The sequence below is a fragment of the Neopelma chrysocephalum genome, unplaced genomic scaffold, assembly GCF_003984885.1.
Source record: "Neopelma chrysocephalum unplaced genomic scaffold, ASM398488v2 Primary Assembly neopelma1_63, whole genome shotgun sequence".
In the NCBI taxonomy this organism is placed as follows: Eukaryota; Metazoa; Chordata; class Aves; order Passeriformes; family Pipridae; genus Neopelma; species Neopelma chrysocephalum.
In genome coordinates, this window is record NW_020897720.1 from 13,092,881 (window position 1) to 13,116,442 (window position 23,562).

The 23,562-nt window shown below is 47.5% G+C and overlaps 1 protein-coding gene across 1 annotated transcript; it reads right to left on the minus strand.

Annotated features, from left to right (window-relative positions):
- Positions 1 to 1,189: 1,189 nt before the first annotated feature.
- TGFBI (transforming growth factor beta induced) lies at positions 1,190 to 23,206 on the minus strand. The gene is made up of 17 exons (XM_027682816.1): positions 23,074 to 23,206; positions 18,690 to 18,788; positions 12,463 to 12,527; positions 11,316 to 11,473; positions 10,220 to 10,384; positions 9,441 to 9,587; positions 8,591 to 8,732; positions 7,809 to 8,021; positions 7,533 to 7,670; positions 7,143 to 7,288; positions 6,842 to 6,978; positions 6,182 to 6,312; positions 4,196 to 4,320; positions 3,211 to 3,313; positions 2,933 to 3,012; positions 2,102 to 2,126; positions 1,190 to 1,941 (listed from the first exon to the last, which is right to left on the minus strand). The coding sequence occupies exons 1-17, from the start codon at positions 23,178 to 23,180 to the stop codon at positions 1,886 to 1,888; spliced, it is 2,037 nt and encodes a 678-aa protein (XP_027538617.1). The 5' UTR covers positions 23,181 to 23,206; the 3' UTR covers positions 1,190 to 1,885.
- Between the last annotated feature and the right edge of the window lie 356 nt (positions 23,207 to 23,562).

Below are 23,562 nucleotides of genomic sequence, written 5' to 3' on the forward strand. Positions count from 1 at the left end.
TCACCACCAGTCCTAATGCCTGCCCAGAAACCACAGGGTGGAAAGCCAAGGCTGCATTCCCAGGAGATAGAAACTCCTGTCTCAGCAGATGGGACTTCTTGTAGTTATTAAACTCATCTAAGCAAAGTTTCCCCTGCTCCCACCGACTCCAGTAGCTTCATTTTGCCATGAAACAATTAATTGGTCACCAGGCCAGACACCAAGAAAGTACAAGCAAGGGGCACTCACCGAGATGAGGAGCAGATCTACTTTCCACCTTTCCAAGTTGTGAAGGACTTTATATCCCTTAATTACGAAGCTTCAAGGAGGAAAACAAACAAACAAACAAAAAAACCCAAAGCAGAGCAAAAAAAGCCCTTGCTTGTGCTGTAACAGAGCAAGAGGAGAAGCAACTTTCCCTCTCTCTCAGACTTTTGAAGGAAGAGTAATTAATGACCCTAATGACAAAAAGCTGAGCCTCCCCCAGAATCCAGTCCCCTGATAGGACTCATCTGCCTCGGGAATAGGGGGCTCCCAGGGTTCCCCATCACCTCCCCAGCCTTAAACACCAGGACCACATTGTGCCAGAAAAATAATAAAGGAAAATGAGATGGGAAGATGAAGAAGGGAAATAAAAGAAGGGCTTGGTTATTTTTCACACATTTGAGTTGTGCAGATGGCTCCGAGCGTGTGGGATTTCAGTTTGGGCTTTTAATAGAAGGAAAACTATCAGGGTGTTCCTCAGCCAGAGCAGCCAAAACAATCCGGGTATTTTTTGTATTCTGCACTTGATACTCCCTTTCTTGTTTTTTGCCTCATAATCATGAGTTTCACCAAAATAATAACTAACTGGGAGTGGATATAAAGCCCTGGTGGGTGAGTAAGTGCTGTTGGCACCACAGGATGGAGAGCTGAACTCCAGCTGCCAGGGGAAGTGGCTGAGGATGCAGCAGGAGGGATGTGCAGTGGGAGGGTGGCTGCCCTGTGCTCCTGGAATTGTGTGACAGTGACTGCTCATGAAAGCACCACCAGAAAATGATGCCAGGCCGGGATCAGAGGGGAGAAATGCTTTGCCATTCCATCCCAGTAAGTATTCAACCCATTAACACAGACCCAGCCAAATCTGACCCCCCTTCTTCCCCGTGCTCAGGAGAGCAAACGATGCCAAAAGGCAACTCAAACCAACCAAAAAACCAACCAAGCATTGCCATCGCTTCTCATATTTATATTTTTGATTTTATTTTTAATTTTTATTAAAAAACAACCATTATCAAAAACGAACCATTTACTGGAAGGCTTCAGCCAGGGAGAACTCTCATTTCAATCTGGTGAACAAAAGGCAGCACAGTTATTACCCAGAGGCTTAAAAAAAAGGTTTAAAAAAAGAGAATGTTTCAAACCATAGTTTATAGGTATTCAATTTTCTCATTGTCCATAGAGAGGCTTTTGTTAAAAGCCTTCAGTTCAGAATTTCATGGAAGACTTTGGAAACCCAAGGGAACAAGGAAGCACATGCTTATTTAAAAAAAAAAAAATGGGCACCTGCCCTTGGATGTACTTAACAAGCCCAAAACTGGGTATGTTTAAAATTGCAAAGTAGTGAATAGTTTTTATTAAAAAAAAAAAAAAAAAGAACAAAAAACCCCAACAAACCCCCAGAAATTAAAAACCCCAAAAACATTTTCTCAGTCTGGGAACTTTGAAGTCAAAACCAAATAAAAAAACGGTCTTAAAAATATATATACATATATATATGGCTTTCCATTTTTCCTATCCATTTCGCTGGAGACAAAAAATAAACTTAAGGGTGATATTTGGTTTTTGAAAACGATTCTGTCCTTCTCTTTAGGTGTCAGCCACAGCTGGGGGGATGCAGGCCCTGATGTGTGGTTGCTCAGGACGTGGCTCAGACCCCACTCGAGTTCTCCTTCATCCTCGCCAGTAGCCGGGAGTAGACAGGAGCTGCCAAGGGAAGGGGCAAGTTGGGTGGCACAGACACAAAGCATCTCCCTGTCCCCTCCCCTCCCTGCCATGCTTAGGGCAAGACAAGAGAATTAACCTCTTTAAGGGACAGGGACACACAATGGAAATTAGAAACGAGTTGGAGAAGTTGGTTTTTTACCTAGTCGAGGATTCCTCTGAGAAACCTGCATGGAATAAAACAGATAATTAATACAACAGATCTCTGACAGCCATAAGAACAATCAGCATGTCAATATATTTGAGTATTTATAGTCAATTATATATACATATATATATATATATATATATATAAAAATATATATAAATATATATATAAATATATATAAAAATATGCATATATATGTATAAATATACATATACACATACACCTATAATTATATATTAAGTCTATTATATAAAATGTATTCTACTTATAAAAATATATTACATATTCATTTATATTATAACTAATGTAATCTAAAAATATAAATATATAGTTGAATGCATTGTTTATATATTTATATAATATATTAAAGATATTAAATATATTATAAAAATATATTAACTATTATGTCAATATATTGGCTATTATGACTATTGACTGTTATGACTATTATGACTATAATTGACTATTATGTCAATATATTGACTATTATGACTACTGACTGTTTTGACTATTATGACTATAATTGACTATTATGTCAATATATTTATTGACATACTCAATAGTCACCAAAAACTATGGATGAATGACTCTTCATTCTGGAAGCTGACATATATAGCACCATGCCAAGGTTGCCTGCTGCAAACTGAGGCTTCGTGTTGAAAAATGTATTATTTCTTACAGAATTAAATCATGCAAGAAGAGAGGATGGATCATTGCCTGAAATGGCAATTTTAGGCAATTTTGGAAGTCAGCATGTGAATGAGATGTCTTGCAATCTTGCAATCACTGTTGCCCAAGTGTGATTTCAGTGAGAGGGTTTTTTACCTTGGATAACGCAGACGCCTGTTTGAAGATTTCCAGTGCAGGGTCTGCAGGCTCGTCCCCTCTCTCCTGGGGCCTTGAAGCTGAGGGTGGGACATGGAGAGCACTGAAGCACTCGAAGCATTCAGGCTGCTTCCTTCCTCTATTTGCTGGTGGAAACCCCCCAGCAGCCCAACCCTCCTCACCAAACCGGAGCCATTGCCACGTGTCCCCACCCCCTCCCGAAGCAGCTTTGCTGTCACAGGGTGGCTCAGATGTTTCTCACCGTTGTTTGGACCTACCCTGTGGCTGTAAGACAGAGTTCAGGGCATAAATCACCCCGTTCGTGGCCATGATATCGCTCTCTGCCACGGGCTCCTTGTTGATGTGTATCACGTTGTTTTTCTGTTCGGGGAAAGAAAAGATAAAAAAAGAAAAACGAGAAACTTTTGTCATTTTCAATGTCGTTAAAAAAAGCCCTCACTTTGCATTCATTCATTTACCGGATGGCTGAAGGCATTTTCATTCCTCTTGCCAATTAAGGAGGACATAAAAACAAATTACAGCCTGAGCAGTCTGCCCTGGAATGGCTGGCAGGCTTTAGGCTCTCTCAGTGCTCTGGCTGGGAATGCTGTCCCGTGGCAGTAGAGCACATCCACCAGCAACCTGGTGGCAGCAGGCACTGCCACTCGTGCCAAGGGGGATGGCTGTGGAGATGGGATCAGGAGAGGGCAGAGCAGGACTGGACAGGGGAAGAGTCCATCATGCACTTTGACCAACTCAATGCACTTGGAAACACTGTTCCTTCCATTTTTGTCCTGCATTTTCTTATACATGGTTATTTACTTTCTGAAATGTTGTTTTTTTTCCTCAATAGAGGATCCTATGATCTCTTAATGCAGCGCAGAGTTTGTGAAACAAAATTATATATCTAAATAAATCCTGCTGCTTTAAGGGAGCCCATGCAGAGATCATTTTGGTTACACAAAAAGAGATGTGTTAGCTGAACAAGCTATTCATTTCGTTTATTTATGCTTTTTCCCCCATGACTCAGGGTTACATTTATAACAGCTCCTGGAAATCATTTACAATTGGCCTTCTGGGGGGAAAGCTGAAGGAAACCACATTTCATTCTTCCAGCTTGTTGGATTGAACACATGGCAACAGTCCCTCTGCTGCAGCCTGGAAAACTCTGTCTGGTGGGACTGTGAGCACATTTAGGGGAGATTCCCACACAGACACATTCATGGCCCTGCTGAGCTCAGAACCCCATCCCAGGGGACTCACCATGCTGACTTCCAGTTTGTCTCCCTGCATGGATTTGAGCCTCACGAGGGCATTGACGGCGCCGCTCACCAGGATCTCGTCGGCCACGTGGAACTTGAGGATGTTGGCAAGTTCCTTGGCATTACCTGGCGGGGGGGAGGAGAAAACAACATCAGCACTCACTTCCCATATTTCATGTGCTGGAATGGAGTTACGTGGAAAATACCATCCTGAAAACACAAAGAAATCATGTAAAATTTAAAAAAAAAAAAAAAAAACAAAACAAAACCAAACCACCACCCCAAAAAGCCCCCAAAACAAAATAAAAACCAGGCTGGAGCTGCTTAGGACATTGAGGACATTCCTGCCTGGGCAGGTCAGGATCCCAGCAAGTCCAAAATGATGCTCTCCCAGTGTCCCACATCGGTACCTACCAAACCTGCCCAGAACATGGAATTCCTATTTCTTGGGTTTTCATCCCTCATTCTCTCACTGTGCACAGCATGAACCTGCTCCTGCTTTCACTTCCCAAGGAAGTCTGAGATGGCAGGGCAAAGATCCATGTGAAATAAGGAAGCAGATGGTGCACACTGGTATTTGCAAATGTCACCAAGGCCAGTGTCACTTGGCAATAATTCTCATTCCTGGGTAGGAAGGGGAAAAGTGCAGGAGAAATGTAACTACTGGCTCATGGATTGATGCCCTGATCCCCACTCCACTGAGTCTCTACTCATCTAGTCATGCTTTGAAGCAGATTTGAGGAAGATAAGATGCTTCCCCTTCACCATCTACTTTCCAGAAGAGGAACATGTGCCAGCAGCCCTTCTCCTGCTTCTCCTTCAGAGGATGCAGTGTCCCTGACAAGCCCCACTAGTGCAAAAGGTGGCTCCATGTACAAAACCAGAGCAGCTCCCTCAGCTCCCTTTTCCTTCAGTGCTTCCAAAGCTTGTATTTCAGCTTTTTTCCGTGATGGTTTTTAGGGTGGCCACAGTTCACGCTGCACGTCCTCCCCAATGTGATTCACTCCTTCATCAGAGGCATAAGCTAAATATTTGTGTGAGAAAAGAACATCTGAAGTGCCCACATCTGGGAGTTTTCATTCCTGCAGCCTTTTACCAGAGCTGCAAAACACTTCTGAAATATTTATCTATTAAGTGCTAGACTGGATGTGCAGTCTGATATTACAGGTCCCTCATCCCTGCACTTAAAAGGAGAACCAGCTACCGTGGGCAGAAGCTTCCCAAATTATGATGTCAGTGTTTGGTTGGGTTTAATGACCAGAAGACATTACTCTCAAATACCTGACGTTGTTTCCAACCACAGCCAGTTTTGAACATGAACAAAGTAAAAGATTGTGCTGCTTTTCCAGGAGGGCATTATTAAACATTCCCGTGCTGTTTTCCACACCCAGCCTGCACGCCTGTGCTTTTCAGGAGACTGGTCCTAATCTGAACTAGGCTGGAATATTTGTTGTCTTCCCAGGATCAAACTGAACTTCCTGCTTTGTCTATGTATAGATAAAAGGAGAAACAGCCCAAGCCTTTTTGCTACTTAAATGTCATGCAGTGTAACTTGAGGCTGTGTGTGGACCACTGTCTTCTCTTCGCAAAATTTACTTCAGACACCCTGATCCTGCATGGTTGAGAAGAAATTCTCACTTCTCTCAGCCTCGAGAAAAGCAGAGACCTCACTGGTTCCTTTAGAAACACCTGGGAGCTTTCTGGCTTACAGGACCAGCACAGCTAGATTAAAGTCAGAGCGAGTTTGTGACACAAATTACAAACACATCTTCCAAGAACACAGGCAGTATAAACCTCACTTTGAGAATTCAGTGTCACTCTGTGCATCCACAGCTTTTTACTCGTCCAAATCAGTTGTGTAGAAAGCTCACTATTCCAACAGACAGGGTCAAAGAATGAGATCCAGCAGAGGCATTTGGCCATTCCTGCCCATGCCACGCCAGGAGCACAGGGCAGCAGTTCCCCTGAATGCCCTCAGAGTGCTCACCCATGAGTTTGTTGAGCTCCCCCTGGGGCAGGGCTCGGAAAGCTTCGTTGGTCGGAGCGAACACCGTGAAGGTCCCCGGCCTGTTGAGGTTCTCTGTCAGCCCTGCAGACTGGATTGCAGCCACCAAGGTGCTGCAAAACAAACACACAGCAAAGGCTTCACTGCAAACACTCCTCTGGTGCTCTTTGAGCAGCTGCACAAACTGTGCTCTGAGAGAGCCGGGGGGTTACAATGGCAAAATCCTGCTGGGATCCAGCGAATCAATTAATCAAGATGTTGATTAGGTTTAGATTAGGAAATGAGCCTGTGAGGTCCGACCAGAACGTCTGAGAAATGGCAAAGCAACCTGGGGATGCTGACTCCTTGGGGACCAAGTGGTAGTGTGGAGACAGAGAGGTCTGGCCACAGGGGCTCTGATGGGCAGAGATGGATTCAGAGCCAGCTTCTTACTCTGCTAAGGGAACCACACACTCTTGGCTTACAATTCATTGAGGGTTATTTGAAGTTTCACTCCCTATAATTTAGGGAGACCATGGTTTTGGATGCTCTTTCTGTGTTAAAAAACATCTATATCACCATGGCTATAACCCATAACAAACAGAAACTGCTCTGGCAGCTCTTCTTCTCCTAACTAGCACTTGGGAAGAGCAGAAAGGTCACCTGAAGCGATGGTCTGCCTTGAGAACATCCATCACTGAGCCGGTTGGTGGAGTCAGCATTTTGTCCACACTAAACAGGGTCCCAAACCTTCCCCTCTTGTCATGGGCAGCAATGCAGGCATTTTCAATGCAAAGGTTCTGCAGACACAACAGCAGAAAAAACCCCACTTTATTAGCAATTGATTCCAAAGAGGGATTTTTGTGCTTTCCATGACGTTCATTCACACTTTTTATGTGACAGCTGTGAGATCAGAACACCCCTCATCCCTCAGGCACACAGAGCACACACTGGGAGGACTCACATTGCGGTACACAAACACTCTCAGCTCCTTGTCCCCCAGAGTCTGCAGCTTCTGTCCATGATACAGATACTTAGAGGAGAGCTGGTCTTTAACAATGTGGTTTAGAAGCAGGTTTCTCATGTTGCTGTCAATAACTGGGAGTCCATCTGCAGCAAAGAGTGTGGAAAGAACCAGTGATTCACTTAATATTATTATTGAGACACTAAAAACCAATCAAATACAGAGTATTACCCACACCAGTTTTAAACTGTAAAGCTAGATGCCACTGCCTGTGCTTGTGGCATTTGAGAGAGGATTTGCATACTTGTGCACTGAAACTTGGCTGAAGACTGTTTGAAGGAGGCCTGTGGCCCAAGCACTTGGAAGCAAGGGATTTAATCCCTGGCTTACCTTTGAACACATCGTTCACTGGGGCAAGGAGGGTCACTCGCTCACTGCCAGTTAGATGAGAACTGAGACCAGCTTGTCTGAAAAACTCTGTTGACTTGGAAACTTCAGATTCTTGTGCCAACTCAAACAGAGTCTTGGCTGAAAAGAAAAGCAACACGTAGTAACCTTGCATTAAGGGCAATCCACCCATTGCTGTGCCCTCTAAACCCAGCATTTCCTCGGCAGAATAGCCAGAAGAAAGGCAGCAGAAAGAGGGATGCAGAGAGGCACCAGTACCCGAGTCTGGGATCAGCAGCTCGTTGACGAAATGCACGACGCCGTTGGTGGCCAGGACATCCTTGTTGGCAATGATGGGCTTCCCGTTGAGGGTCAGCTCTTCCCCACTGCAGCCCACGTCCAAGGTGGTCCCTTCCAGAGTCTCCATGGTCAGGCCAGCGATGATGGCCTCAGCACACATGGCTGACTTCAGGATGTGATGGTTCAGCAGGTCTGTGGGAGAGGAAAGTGTCTCAGTGAGCTGCAAAAATCAGCTGTGAAAGCACTGCAGCTTTCAGGGATCCTGTTCAGTGGCCAGGGTGTATTGCACAGGGCTCCACTCCATAAAATGCAGTCATTTTAAAATGTGACATTTTTGTTCAGCAGCCCCTGAAGTAAAGTGCCTAAAAAGAGTCATTTTTAAACACCTTTGCCAACTTCAAAAGGCTTCATGTCGGTATTTGACTCATTTGTCAGGGGAAGTTACACTGATTAGATTTTCTTGCATCTTGGTGGGTCAATAGAAATCACCATCACAAAGGAGTGCTAAAAGAAAACTCAGAAAAGGGCCTGCTTCAGCTCCCTCCTCCATATCTGGCTGCCACTCTCTCTGCCATGTCTACACATCTACAACCAGAGAGGTCTGGGCTGCCCAGTTAAAAAAGGTGGAGTTTGTCACATCTGTTTACTGCAGCTGTTGTCAGAGTGCATCAAGGAGCTGCTCAGAGGTCCTTGAGAAGGAATTTAGAAGAACTCAAAACCACTCTTCGGCCTCTCAGTGGACTCAACAAACAAGCACTCACCCCTCAGGGCTTCTGGGTCCCCCAGGATCCTGTTCAGGGTTTCTCGTGGGATCTTCTCAAAGGCTTCATTGGTTGGAGCCAAGAGTGTGTACTGGCCTTCGCTTTCCAGCAGGCTGTTGAGGTCGGATGCAGCCACAGCAGCCTTGGGAGAAACAAGGAGAGAGGGTAAAACACGTTCAGACAGAGCACAAAGGTCAGAGGCTTTGTCCAGGCACATGCTAAGGGCCAGACTTACTGAGTACTTCAAAATTTCGGAGGACTTACAAAAAATCCTGAATAGCTTCTTTCAGCACTTTGGTCTCTTTATAAATTTGACCCAGCCCCATGGTTCTCTCCTGTTCCAGAAATTTGATTACAAGAGTCCTTTTTTTTTTTTGGCAAGACTGAGAGTTAGTTCAAACACCCTGATATGCCTGGAAAGGGTCACAGTAATTCCAGGGAATACTTCAGATCAGAACCCACAGCTGGCTAACTGCAAATCCCCTGCACATTTTGAGTTATTCCTTAACTTGACAAATACCAAGGCAATTAAATTGGTACGCATCAAATTGGGACAGTTAATGTCTCCTAAGGCCAAGACTCCCATACAAGAATGAGGAGACACACTCAGTCTACATCTCTTTTCAGAACAGCCATAGCAGGGTGACAATTATTCCCATAAAATCCTACTTGCACTGATATTAAACACTTCTCTTCCTAAAGCAAAATGAGCAATGTTGGTACAAGGATTTCACCAGCAGCTGTGGGGCCACAGCCTCTGGACACAGGCAAAGCCCTTCAGGACAATTCACCAGTAGTGGGATGACTGAGCACCTTTCAGGAGCCCTGGGGCACATGTGGGTTGACTCACCCGAAGAGTTTCCAGGCTGTCCTCAGTCTCAATGATCTGCTGGATGGTGTTTGTGGTGGTGGCAATGACCTTGTCGATGACATGAACCACCCCGTTGGTGGCATGATGGTCAGCTTTGAGCAGCCTGGCACAGTTCACAGTCACAATCTGCAGGGGGAAAGAGCCACGGGGTGTTATGTGCACTGAAAGGAGAAGGTAAAGCAGCCTCTGCTGCTTTTCCATTTCTGTTTCAAACACAGCGAGTGCTTTAATATTGAATCAGCAAGAGCAGAAATGTGGTTTCCTGAGAAAACACGGAAAGAGCAGGAATGTTCTATCAAGAATGCTTGAAACATTTCATGTTTAAAGAGCTCTGAAAATCATGAGTGGTTTTGTCGACCCTCATTCATCAAGACTAAGAAAATATGCAAGGACCAAGACTTGAGCAAGCAGTTAGAGAGCAGCGTGGGCAACTGCCCTGCAACAGCATCGAGGAAACTATAAACATTCTTTTCAAACTCCTTCAAAATATGTATCTTCAATCAGTAGTTGTCAACCTAAGCATTACAGAGTCCTGGAGGCCCAAGGACGGTGTAGGAGCTCCAAGGCAGCCAAGAAACAAGCCTGCTGTGGACAGGTTTAACACCAGCAATAACTTCTTTGCTGTGCAGTGACCGAGCACTGAACAGGTTGCCCAGAGAGGGTGTGGGGTCTCCCCTCACTGGGGATATTCCAGAACCACAAGGACACAGCCCTGTGCCGTGTGCTCTGGGATGACCCTGCCCCTGTGAATGCCTTACCCCGTTGGGATAGTGGTGAATCTGGATGGGCAGGTTCTGGTACATGGAGTTGAGTGTTGTGCCGTGTTTCAGGTCGTCCGTGAGGACCCGTTTGTCCACCATGTGGTAGCGCAGGGCGTTGAGCAGCTCGATGTTGACGTTGCTGACCAAGGAATCCAGAGTTTCCTGAAAATCAGGAAAATAAACTTTTCAGTCCTGAGTGGTTAGAGAGGGCCAGGAGGTCTGGCTGCACCCAGGGTGCTTCCTAAGTGTGTATGGGGAGGTGCATGAATACTGAGTGATGCATTCAGCCTTACTCCATCTGTGCAAATTAAGAGCTCAACTTTCACAAATCTTTATCTTTTGCATTAAAAGTGCAGCTAACAGCTCTGGCACCCTCCATCTTTGGCAGACAAAAGGATGATGGCAGCTCCAGTGTGGGATCATTGCACTGAAATGAGCAGTAAAGCAACAGGGCCAAGGGCAAATACACAAAAAGACCTTTCCCAGCAGCATCATCCCTGCAAGGGGCTCTGCTGGTGCAGGTTTGGGGTAAGGGCTTAGCAGTGGGGAGAGCCAAATAAAATGTTCCCTCCTTGGGATGTAGCTGTAAAGAGGGAGTTGTGCAGTTGTGACTCCCTTGCTCACAGGGATGCTCCACTGGGATGGGAGCACCAGCAGGACAGCAGTGACCATTTCAGGAATGGAAATATCACAAGACACAGAGTGAGAAAATCAGAATGAATACAAAGGAAATTTATATGTAATTGAGGATGGGACACACTGATGTGGGAGTCACTGAGGCTGTAATTGGGACTGGCTTTTTGAACAGACTGAGAACAACCAGAGTGGCAAAGTAATGGTCAAAATGAAACACTGAAAGGGATGGAAAGCCTTCCATGGCATCCACATCTCTCCAGTGTTGGAATCCTTCAAAAGTAAATCTCTGGAGCTTCTGGACCAGTGCAGTGATACCCATCTTGGAAATGCAGAGTCCTTCCTCTATCAGGACCGTGCCTATTCTGCCAGATGGGGCTGGATCCAGACCCCTACAGAAATGGGTGGCCATTACAGAAAGCCAGGGGAAAGAGGGGAAAGCAGAGGAATTACATCTTACAGCAGACAGTGATGCCCAGGCCTCATTACTGGGAGCAAAAATGGTAAAACTTCCCGGCCCTTCGATTTCTGGCCTCAGGTTGGAGCGGTCAGAGTAGAGCTGTGTGGTGGCAGAACCAACCACCCCCAGGGTCTCGTAGATGTTGGAAAGAGGCAGCGCTGAAAGAAGAGAAAGTTATGTTCCCAAATTCCCAACACATCATTCCTCCCTCTGGCTGAATTCAAGCAGAGCTGCTGGAGAAGTGAAGCACATCAGGGACTGGGATCTGTTCATCAATTAGGTAATAAATAATCACAGCCTGGCAGCTTCACCCTCAGTTCCAGCAGGGTAATCCAGGACTGACTGTATCTCTGCAGATTTGAATGGACTTACCCTGCATTTATACAGATGGGATTTGAGGCAAACAAAGATATTAATTGCTTTCACCCAATCCTTGTTTCCACTCAGGCCTTTGGGATTTGCTGTTGGACACTGCTGGTCCCAGTCTCCACTGGTTAACTGGGCAGCATCCAGCTTTTGTGGAAGGAAGTGTTCAGAAGGCAAAAGCAGAGTATGGCTTTCTTCAATAAACCCAGTTAACTCCCTCCCAACCCCCACCAGTGGCTGAACTTAATTTTCTCCTAAATGCAATTTTGCCAACCCCATGCTTGCCAAAACGTCCAAGGTCAGGTTGGACGGGGCTTGGAGCAACCTGGTCTAGTGGAAGGTGTCCCTGCCCATGGCTGGGGTTTGGAACTAGATTATCTTTAAGGCTTCTTTCCAAACCAAACCGGTGTAAAATTCTATGAAAATAAAAACTAAAAACGAGCTGAGATTGGCAGGGCTGTCTGTTACTCTGTCATTCCTTTGCCTCCCATTTCCAACACAGCTATATCACTTGCTGGAATAAGTAGTTCCCTATGGCCCTCCCATGCTTGATTAAGTTTAATTATATCCAAGGTTCTGAGTTGTCTGGAACATTTAGCAAGCTTTGGAGCTGATCTGGCCCTCGGCCCGTGCTCCGCTGGGTCCATTTTGGGTTTGTTCATGGCAATATTGTGCATAAATTGCAAAAATCAAATCCACTTCGAGCAATTTTCTAATATTTCCCTTTACTAGGCAGCTGTGTAATTTTAAGGAGTCTAAAAAATGTCAAACATATTTTTACCAGCTGGGCAGCCTTTTTCTCCAGGAACTTTTTCATATCCAGGACAGCACTCGTAACTGATGACTCTGGAATAAGAGATGGATACGGCAGATTAACCAACAGTATCTCATTGCTTTTTCTCTATTTGCTGCAGTTCTGGGTCCAGCCATATCTGGAGCTGTTTCCAAGCAGACTCTTCATTAGAAATACAGACTTGAACCAAAGACAAACCGCAGTTTTTATCTCCTTCAGGGCTGCGTGTTGCCAGTTCCTCCACAGAACAAAAGCAGATCCGATTTCTTTTCGAAACCACATTTTCCAGGAGACTTTGTACAAACAGTGGATGGAAAGTGATTCCACAGTGCCAGGAGATAACCTGTGCAAGGCTGCCAGTGCTGGTTCATCTGGGCACGTTTCCCATGGGATTTGGGGATCTCCTCGGCTCACTGCTGCTGTCACATCTCATCACTCTTTGGGCAACTCCAACGTGGCTGCTTGACCAAACCAAGCCTTTCCCCCTCATTTCACCCTGTTCTTGTCCACCACCAGAAATTATTTGCTTACTTATGGCAAAATCCACAGGGCAGACCCGGAGGGAAAGGACAACCCTGGTGTTGGATGCGTGCACTTGGCACAAGGACTTGGGAAAAGCCCTGCAGGGAGAAACTTCACCAGTGGTGGCATCCAAGTGAATCCATGGGCACCTCGGGCACAACTACAGCCACGTCAGTGCCCTCAGGGCAGCATTTCCTTCTGGCTGCCACCAAACTGCTGCCCTGATTAAACACTTTCCCCCAGTAAAACCAAAGGGGTCACAGACACCCTCCTGGGGACTCAAGGCTGTCCCGCAGGCTTGCAGACCCTAAATAAGGAAGGGCTGCCTGAAAACTGCATCCATCATCTGCAGCTCAACGGGAAACAGAAGTCATCTGATTCTCAGAGCTGGTCATTGGAGGGAATGTGGCTTGATATTAGCAGGGAAAAGAAAAAAAAAGAAAAGGAAAAAAAAATCAATCCAGAAGTTGCCAGTTTATTTTTCACAGGGGATTCTTTCACCTATTGCTCCGTGCTCGCTGTGAAAGGAGCAAGGACACCTGATTGATGGGCTGAGAGAGTGAGGGAATAGGTGTTCCTCCCAAAGGCAAGCATTTCCTCTGTGCTCCCTGTTGGATTTGAGGCAAGCAGGATGCTGTATCACCCAGGCTCAGCACACCCGCTCAAAGAGAAAGGAAAATCCTCCAGCTTCAGATATTTGTCATCATTTTAACACTGTTAACAAACAGTGGAAATGCCTGGGGTTTAAGAGGGAATTCTTCAGGGTAATTAAGAGGCAGAAAGTGAAACAAATACCTGCTTTGCTGTGACAGAAGCAAATAAATTCTGTGTCACGGCTTCCTAAGAGAATTACAAAGCAAACCCAGACTGATTGTCTAGACATTATATATTCCATGTGGGAAAGAGCTTGCCTAAAGCAATCCCTTCCTTTGACTACTGGAGATCTTAACACCCTGCTGCTCTGCTTCCCCCAGCCCCCCTGTCTCGTGTTCATTGGAAACACACACTTTCTCCCCCCACCACTTCCCTCCCCTACCTCCAATTTTTCTTTATTTCACCCTAGAAACTAAATCCAGTCTAGACAGTTCCCTTGCTTCAGACCTGTAATTAAAGATGAAGAGCTGATTAAAGAGAAATCGCTCTAAAGTTCGGCATAAATAATTCCCAAGTGCTGACATACGTTTTAAAAGCCTTATTTATAGACCAATTGGAGATTAATGAGCTGCACTGAAGGGGCAGGATGTTGATGCTCACAGCCTGTGGCACACCAGCTCAGGGCTGCCCCAGCCCCCAGGCTCCTGCCAGGAGGGGAGGGCACCGGGAAGGGGTGGAGGGAGTTGGTCTGGTGGAAAATATCCCTGCCCATGGCAGGGGGATGGTGTGTCAGGTCCCTTCCTGCCCAAAGCCTTCTGTGATCCTATGACTGCTTCCCAGTGGGTTTGTGGCATCTCCAGAACGAAGGGAAGCTGATGGCCAGAAGCACCAAGGCAGTAGCAGGGCCAGCTCCACTCACACAGGGGCTCCTTCACATCCCCCCTTCACGTGCCCACTGAAGGGGACCCTCAGCATCACCTCCAGCGTGTCCTGCCACCATCCCCAGCACCAGAAAACTGCTGCAAAGGGCCAGATGACCACAGAGGTGCTCAGCAAAGGGATGGAACCTACAAAGAGCCAGAGGGTTGTAAAACACGGCTTCAGCTCCAGGCATTTGGCCTCCCGTGGCTGGTGGACTCGGTGGAAGCACAGGACCACCCAGCCCACCCAAAGGCATCGCTGGGGTGGGCACAGGGCACCCTCCAGCTGGTGCTGCTGCCACCTCCAGCACCCAGGGAGGAGCAGCACAGCTCTGGCTGAAGGTTACTCTGCCTGACCCTACATCCATAGGGCAGGAAGGCTGCTCTTCTTACCTACCCTTCTCCAGCTGGGTCAGAGCCACACACTGCTGCCCGGGGAGGAGGATTTCTCCTGAACACCCCCCAGCCACTGCCCCACGCAGTGAGTTCTGCACAAAAGCCTTCGGAATTGCCCAGTCCATCCCAGTTTCTGGTGCCTGCTCAATGGCTCCAAACCACTACACTGGGACACAGCGGGTGCCAAGGGTGTGGGTTAATCAGCACTGCCCCCACACAAAGAGCATTTGTCACCCACTCTGACCACGATTTCCTGAGGTCCTCCTTGAGTAACTGCAAGTCAAATCTACAATTTTTCAGCCTCTGGTTTTGAAACACTGCATTTCTGAGCTGTCTATCAGTGTCTGCCTGCAGAAGCAAGCTCCCTGGCTTTTATCAGTCATTGTTTCACTGCTGTTGCATTCTTGGGAGCTGAAATTAAATTTTAAGTGCATTCTTCAAGGTAATAAAAATAAGCTTAGGCATACATTAGTGAATAAAGATCCATTCGTAATAATTTCCTGTAATAAAGCCCATATGGTTTGTTTTTGTAAAAGAAGTGCCAGGGAGTAATTTTTTTTCCTAAAACGAGGAAAGTACATTGGACATGAAAAGGAAAGTTAATTTTAAAGGCAAAAAAAAAAAGAAACTTATTAACGGGTTATTTCTCAAAAAATAATCAAACCCAACATTTATAAGTTGTCTTTTCATTCTCAAGACAAAAAAGTGTGTGGGGACGTGTTCCATTGCAAGCCCAATTCTAGAAGAATGAGCCCAGTGCACAAGGGAGGTAGAAAAATATAAAACAGACAGGCACAGCAATGAGAATATACTCTAAATAAACTGTTTCTTTGAGTTTGGAATCACCAGCAGTGGAAAATTACCTAATTACCAAAACAATCTTGTTTCAGTGCTCGTTAAAATCAAAGCAGTGTCAGACTTCTTGCCAACTGTCTTGTCTCACGTCATCAGCAATGATAAAACCTGTACATAAATCCTCTATCTAATTTCTCCTTAACTGTGTGAGCCAATACTTCAGCAAAGAGGAGAAAAACAAAGTGAAAAATGGAAAAAAAAGGCAGATAAAGAGGTAGGAGTCGTCTTCTTCTGATGCATGAGCTGAAATTTCCAACACTGGAGCTTTGATTCTCAGCAATACCTGGTCTCTCACTGACCTCCCTCCCCACTACCTGTTTGAAACAGTGCTCAGAGAAGGGAAAGAAAAGAAAGCAGACTAGCCAAAACAATCTTCCTAGAGCCAGGTATTTGCACCTGCTGCACACACACAACCTGTGGCACCACCGACCCTCTGAGCGAGCAGGGAGGACAACAGGGAGATCCAATGGGAAGCAGGTGAGATGGGCCAAGTGTCTCCTACCCCAGGACTGCTGTTCTCACAGGTAGGAAAAACCTGTTAGGAGGAGGAGAGAGATGACCACGCTTCTCCAGCTCCATCACCTCCCCAGGGCTGGTGGAGCAGATCCCTCTGGCAACAGGAGGAACCAAGCATGAGCTGGAGGACCAAGCACGAGCTGCTGACTGCAGGTCTCCAGCAAAGGCTGGATCCACCCAGTTATGCTGACAAACATGCCAAATCCTGATTTTTATGGGATTTAAAGGCATGTGGTGTTCTCAGAACCTCTCATGCACCAGCTCAGTCCTACACAATGGGCCGGTTTCGAGGGTTCCTGCTGGGCAGCATTAGCTGTGCCCACCTACTGTGGTGGGTGCTGAGGCACTGAGCATCAGGGCCCTGACACTGGTGCAGGAATTTGAGTGCTGCAGCACAATGCATCATGTCCTTTATAGCCCAAATGACTCCTGATTGCTTCCATACGCCAGGCTCACCACGTCCAGCGGGAGCCATCACCAGCAAACTTGTGTAATCAGAGCTGTCCCAGGGTCCTCTGGAAAATCTGAGTCAAGGCACATGTCTTTTGTTCTGCACCAGCACTGCTAAAGGAAAAAGTAGGGCCCAGGCTCAAGAATGACTGGGAGGAGAGAAGACAAAAACACCCATTGTGGAGGTGATGCAAAGCAAGGAGTAGTGAGCAAATTCCGTGGGTAATGGAAAGATTATCTCATAGGTTAACAGGCAGGTTAATGCTCTGTGTGCTTGTCTCTCAGCGAGGCATCACTGGATCAGACACTTGGGTAAAAGCAGAGAAAAGGAGGTAGAAGAGGTTATCCCATCTCCTCAAATGAAATCATAAAATGCTGCCAGATGCCAGTGGTTACACCTCCTTCTGGAGATAAGTGGGTGAGTTTGTCTCTGCCAAATCCAGCTGCACACTTGGGTTACATGAGATTAGTTTCTCATTTGCTTTAGAGCTGAAGGAATCCGTGGCTGGAGTGCTTTGCCTTTCAGTGCTGAGAGCAGCAAAGCTATCCCACATCCACAGCTGAGCCCTGTTTTCTTTGGAGACATGCTAGGCTACTCTGTTATCAGAAGAGGCAGTGATGATACCACACTGCCATGCCATAATCTTGTCCATTTTCTGTCAAAAAGCACCATTATTCAGCCAAGTTGACAGCCTGAACTCTAAGCACTCAAGTTAAGCCTTCCCAGCTTTGTTGGGTTTGTAGAATCAAGGGGAGGGGGATTTTACAGCATTGCCTCTCTTTTTTGTTCTTTTTTTTCTGCTGTAAAGACAATTGGGCATAAGGAAAACCATGATACATGGTATATCCAGCAATACATTCTCCTGAAGTACAGAATTTTCCTTCTTAGGACAAATTCACAGCAAGTACAGTGAAAGGTCAAAAGCTCTGAACAGTGACAAGTCCTGGTTTGCAGGCACCTGAAATGAATGCCAATGGCCAGGCATCACAGCTAAACTGATGATGGCAACCAAATTCTGCAGTAAAGAATAACAGGTTCCTATGGATCTAATTGCAATTTACAGTGGACCACAACGGAAACACGAGATGATTTTCTGCTGTCTGCTCTTGACTCTGCAGATCCAGGACTAGACCCAGCTCACAGCTCTGATCCCCAAGGCCAGGACTGCTCAGGGCATCTCTGCACCAATCCTGGGTATTGTGGTGGTCCCTGCTGGAGTGTGGGGCCAGCAAATGCTTCTGAAAGCCCAGTTTGGACTATAGCAAGGAAAAAGACTCTCAGCTCCTGCTCTCCAGCCTGGCAGACAGTCAAGCATGCATAGCCTTAATTATCTGCTGACTGCATCTTTCAAAAGAATGTCCCGAGGCTGCTTACACAGATACTTTATGCAACAGCTACTTGAATATTATTGTTTGCAATTTTAGACGTGGAATTGGCCTGCAAGTCTGATTAACTTTCCTGGTGGAGTCATCAGAGAGTGCTGGCTAAAGCTGACTCTTCTTTCCCCTTATTTCTGTTTTCCCTTCCAAAGCAAACAGATGGAGATGAATTTTACGCTCTCTCCAATATCCATCAGCTCTGGGTTGCCTTTTTTTCCTCATTTTTTATTTCTTAAATCTAGGCAGCACTGAGCCTAGCATGGAGAGGGACGGGGCTGAGCACTAGAAAACATCTGGTGCACACTTCATTACAGCACTGAGAGCTATAGAAATATATATAGAAATGCAATTAGAACAAACCATCAGCATTTGTATTTACATGGTACTTTCCACTCTTAACATCAAAGCGTTTCAGGATCCATTGGAGAAAAACATAAATATTTCTTAGGGAGTAGAAAGCTAAAACATGTTTGTTACCACGTGAAACCCACCCCGTGGGCTGTGACATCTACACCAGCTCCTTCCCCCACCCAGCACCCACCTCTCTCTGGGGAGCCCCTGGCTTGGCACCCAGGTACTTACGTTGACTTCCCGCAGATCTTCCTCTGGTACCACTGCTTGCAGTTGGTGAAGTATTTCCTGTTGGTGCCAATCAGCTTCTGCACCGCGCACACATTGGGGCTGCAGGGGAGGACAGAGCACAGGAGGGTCCCGTGAGCCTCCCTCCTCTCAATGCTGACCCCCAACCCGACAGCACCCAAAAACCCTGGGGCTGCAAGGCAGGAAACTTTGAGAGCTGCAAGTCAACTCGATTTGAGCATATAATGACTATCATGAGGTGGAGGAAGCAGGAAAAGAGATCTCTCCTCACTCTGTCACAGCATCTTTTTCTTCAATAAGTGCAAATTCTTGACTTTTTTCCCATGTTCCATCTCTCACCAAAATATAAAGAAAGTAAATTGAAAGTGTTTCCGTGCTGAACAGCTACTTGCAATTTGGGATCCCAGCTAAAACCTGAGCGAGTTATTGCATAACTCAAATCCTTCCAAAAGAAACCATTACTTTAGTGTTTAGGATATAAGAAAACACAGATATTTATCAGCCTACAGACTTGCACCAGAACCAGAATGGGTACTTTTGCTGTGTGATAGACTCAGCAGGCCAAGGATGCTGAGCTGAATGAGGGGAAAATGAGCAGTGCCCTCCCCTGTTTCAACACACCAGGTATGACAGCACAGCTCAAGAGTGGCTGTGTCAGCCCAGGAGGTCCCCAGAGCTCCTGCTGACCCAGAAAAGCTGATGGTTGGTGTTCCACGTGTGACTAACCCTGCTGAGAGCTGACAGCAGCCTTTCAGCTTTCTAAGAAGTGGCATCACTGCGAGCAAAGATGTGGTCAAGCAGGAGCTGGGAGTTTACTTGCTGATGGTTTGGCCAGCACAGCATTTTCCTGCTCTGCCTGGCTCACCATCTCTGTGGTTTGTGGCCAGCAGCCCTGGCCACTGGGCAACACACATCAGAGTGTAAGATGTGATTTATGGATCTGGGTGGCAAGGCCATCAACTCTCTTGGGTGTAGCAAACACCCAAGCAAGCTGAGGATGCTCAGCCCAACCAAGGCTGGGTTCCCCACCATGTTCCCACCAACACCATGTCCCAGTTGGAGCATCAGCACCAAAAGTACGTGCAGCACTGGCTGCCAAGCAGACAAAGGGAAAACAAATAATTAAGCGAAACACATAAATCATCCCTTCAGCCCATCAGAAGCGCTCTGTGCCATCCAGGACAGATTTTCCACTTGCACAAATGAAACTCAGGATGGGGCCTGGAGATGCTCTTGTGGAGGCCTTGTTGATGTGCTCAGGAGAACAGACAGCAGCCTGTCTCACGCTGAGTCTGACCGAGGCGCTGCCCCTTGCCCCCCAAAAATAACAAAAGCAGAGTTTGCAGCCCAAGCACCGAGTCCTCCAGTGGCCAGGCTCGCTTTTCCCGGCATCCCAGCCCGGGCCAGCCTGCCCATCATTAGCATGAATTAACCTGAGGGTCTCCCCTGTGTTGGCTGACTCCAGTGCCAGCCCCTGCGGGAGCCTGGCCTGCCTTCAATGAGCCTTTGTTGGTGCTGCTGCCACGGGTCCTGTGGGGGCAGAGCTGACCCTGCACAGCCCTGGCACCTCCATCCTGCCCCGAGGGCACAGAGAGGGCTGTAGCTGCCCTGGCACCTCCGTCCTGCCCCGAGGGCACAGAGAGGGCCTGTGGGACCTGGGGGGACTCAGCTCATCGTTTCCCTCGTTACTGCTGTACCCAGCAAAGGGAGTTTGTTTCCACATGAAAGCATTTCATTCCCTTCATATAAAGCAGTGGACAAGGAGTAAGAATCTACTGAGAGAAAAAAAAAGTTAGAAATCACAAAGCTAAACTTTCAGCTGGTGCAAACTGGCCCAGGCTCAGCAACTTCCACGCCGGATCATCGCTTAGAGAGACGTCTGTGCTCTGACTCAGCCCACCTTGGCCACCCGGCCCCGCCGAGCCGAAATGTGGTTCCAATTACATGGAAATTCCAAGCCTTGCCTCGATTTCAGCGTCTGGCTGACGGCAGTGGACAATCCCTCTAATATTCATCTTGACAAGCCTGGCTACTGAAGGACTTGTTTGATCACTTCCCCTGTATCCCCGGGAGCAGCCTGCCAAGAAAACCCTTGTGCCTCCAGGACAGCAGTGAACTGCTTTGCTCCCTCCTCCCTGCCTGGGACTGCAGCTCTCTGGGGCTGCTGCTCCCTCCCTGGCTTATGGGGGAAAACTTCTTCCCAGTTTTAACTCAGTGTGGAAAAATCCCCCCTCGGGGCCGTGCTATCAGTGATTCCTGCAGGCAGGCTGTAGTAGCGGCTCCCTGCACTGCATGTTCTGGTGCTTTGCCCAGTCTGGCTTAAAATGAATTTGTCAACACTCTTCCCGCTCCTCGTTGGAGTTCATCACCTCTGCCATGCCGTTCCCAGCCAGCCACGCTGACTCCAGGATAAAACTGCCTATTGTTCCCCTTCAGCCAAAGCCTTTCCCTTGGCAGCAGCAGCTGGGAGCTGCTGGGACAAGGGGCTGCCCCTGGGAAGAGGCTGAGAAGAGCAGGAGTTGGTACAGCCCCAGCTACCTGCAGTGACTGCGGCCATGAACCTCCCCAGCATCCTGGAGTGCCCACAAGGCTGGGTGGGTTTGGGGAGAGCACTCCTACATTTTCACCTTCAAATGCTAAAATTCCTTATATACTTTTCAGCTCCTCTCACTGACTCGAGCTGACTCACTTTTTTAAAAAGTTAATTAAGATGTACAAGTTCTTGCTGCAGAGCCAAGCTCTGCCTCCCAGCTCGCTCTGGGCTCAATAGGGGCATTGATGGTGTGGGGGATGCTCACAGCAAAGGGTGGCAGTCCTGGTTGCACATCCCTCCAGAGCTCCCTCCTGCAAGCAACACAACATGCCTCACATCCAACATGTTTTTGGCTGGTTTTGCGTTGCTGTATCTCCCTGGCACATCATTAATCAACGCTCAAAATTCAGTGTATGTTCAAAAACTAGCTTGGTGTAAATCACTCTCTCCATCAGAATGGGACCAGGGAGTGAAGTGCTGTGGTCAGCTGGGTTTATCTCAGCAACAGATGGAAACCCTGGCACACCAATTCCCCGTGTCTCCCAAAGATCTCCGGCACCAGCGTGGACCTCAGTCACATCTCACCCTGTGCCTCTGTTAATTGTCCAGGGAGGAACACAACAAGCTTCTCTCTGCAGAGATGAGTGCACTGATTTATCCCAGGACTGCCCTAACTCAGCCAACCTGAGCAAACTTTGGCCTCAGGGCTATCAGCAGAACTGGGTATTTACTTAGTTTCAAGTCACGTAGAGATGATGAACAAGACCCACTTTATATGTACATAAATCACTGTAATTCTGGCATTATTGAGCTTTTACAAATAGACATCAGCTCAGAATTTGCCTGTTGGATTGTGTACCTGGTCAGACAAACAAAACCTCCATTGTCATAAATTCTGACCTGGATCCCTGCCAGAGAATGTATCAAATTGCAACATTTAAGTCTTGTTTGGTGGTTTGTTTTTTTTTTTATTTAAAGAATTTCACGACCCTGCTTCCAGCAACCCATTTAAACAGAAGCTTCAGCTCAATCACTGTCACCACGCTGAGAGATGGAAACCAGCTGAAAGATCTGTCATCCTTTCACCCTTCCTAATTCCCAGTAAATTTAAAAACTGGTGGAAACAACTACTAACATTGGGTTAGTTTTCTGCCTATCAATGAAGGCTCAAACTACTTGCTCCATGAAATATTGTGTATCAAGCAAGACAGGTCTACATGCATCTTTCTACAGGTCTTATCTTGTACTATTTATGAGTAAATAAGTGATTATATTTGTCAAGAAGACTTCCAAGACTGACTGGGGGTTCCAGTCAAAGAGTAAGCTGGTGCTGACTCCACAGATGCATAGAAGCAATTTTCTTTCTTTTTCTATAAATTCACGGCAACAAGAATTCCTTCCACAAAACATTTAATGGTGCGAAATCCAGGGATTTTTATAGCCTATTTCCTTAACGGGGGTTGACTGATAAAGAAGCACTGAAGAGTCTGAAGTGACATCTGCGATACTAACAAGCATCGTGATAGAAAAGGGGGAAGTTATCGAAAGGAGGAAAGTTACGGAAAGAAGAAGAAAAAAAAAAGTTACTGGAGGATGAAAGAGGAAGAGAAAGCGATGCGAGAAGCGAGGGACAGAAGCGGCTCCCCCGAGGGACAGAAGCGGTTCCCCCGAGGGACAGAAGCGGTTCCCCGGCTCGGCGCCGCCTCCGCTCCCGCACAAAGACCCCGCGGCGGAGCCGGCACCGAGCGCATCCCCCGCGGCGCGCCCGGGATTTTGGGGGAAAAAAAAAGGTGTTTCCCCCCTTTCCCTCCCCTCGGCTCTCCCCCCGCTTACCCGTGCTGGCGGCCGCGGAGCCGGCTGTGCTGCAGGACCTGCTGGTACGGGGACTTGGCGGCGGCGGCGAGGCCCAGCGCCAGGAGCAGCAGCGGCACCCGCGCCATGGCCGGGCCGGCGGGACGGGACGGGGATGGGATGGGGCAGGACGGCCCGTTAAATGCGGCGGCGGAGCGGGGGCGGGCGCGGGAGCGGCCCCGCGGGGGGAGCGGAGCCGCCCGGCCCGGCCCGGAGGGAGGGGAGGGAGAGAGGGGAGAGGGGCCGCCCCCCGGGGAGGGCATCCATCCGTCTCTCCGTCCGCACACCCGCCCCTCCATCCCTCCGTTTGTGCATCCGTGCCCCGCAGCTCCGCCGCTGCGGGAGCCAGGGGTGTCCTGGATCCCCCCAGGGGTGTCCCGTGTCCCCCCATGGGTGTCCCGTGTCCCCCCAGGGGTGTCCTCTATCCCCCTTCCCAGCCCAAGCTTTTCATCCTCATTTTCTTCTTCATCC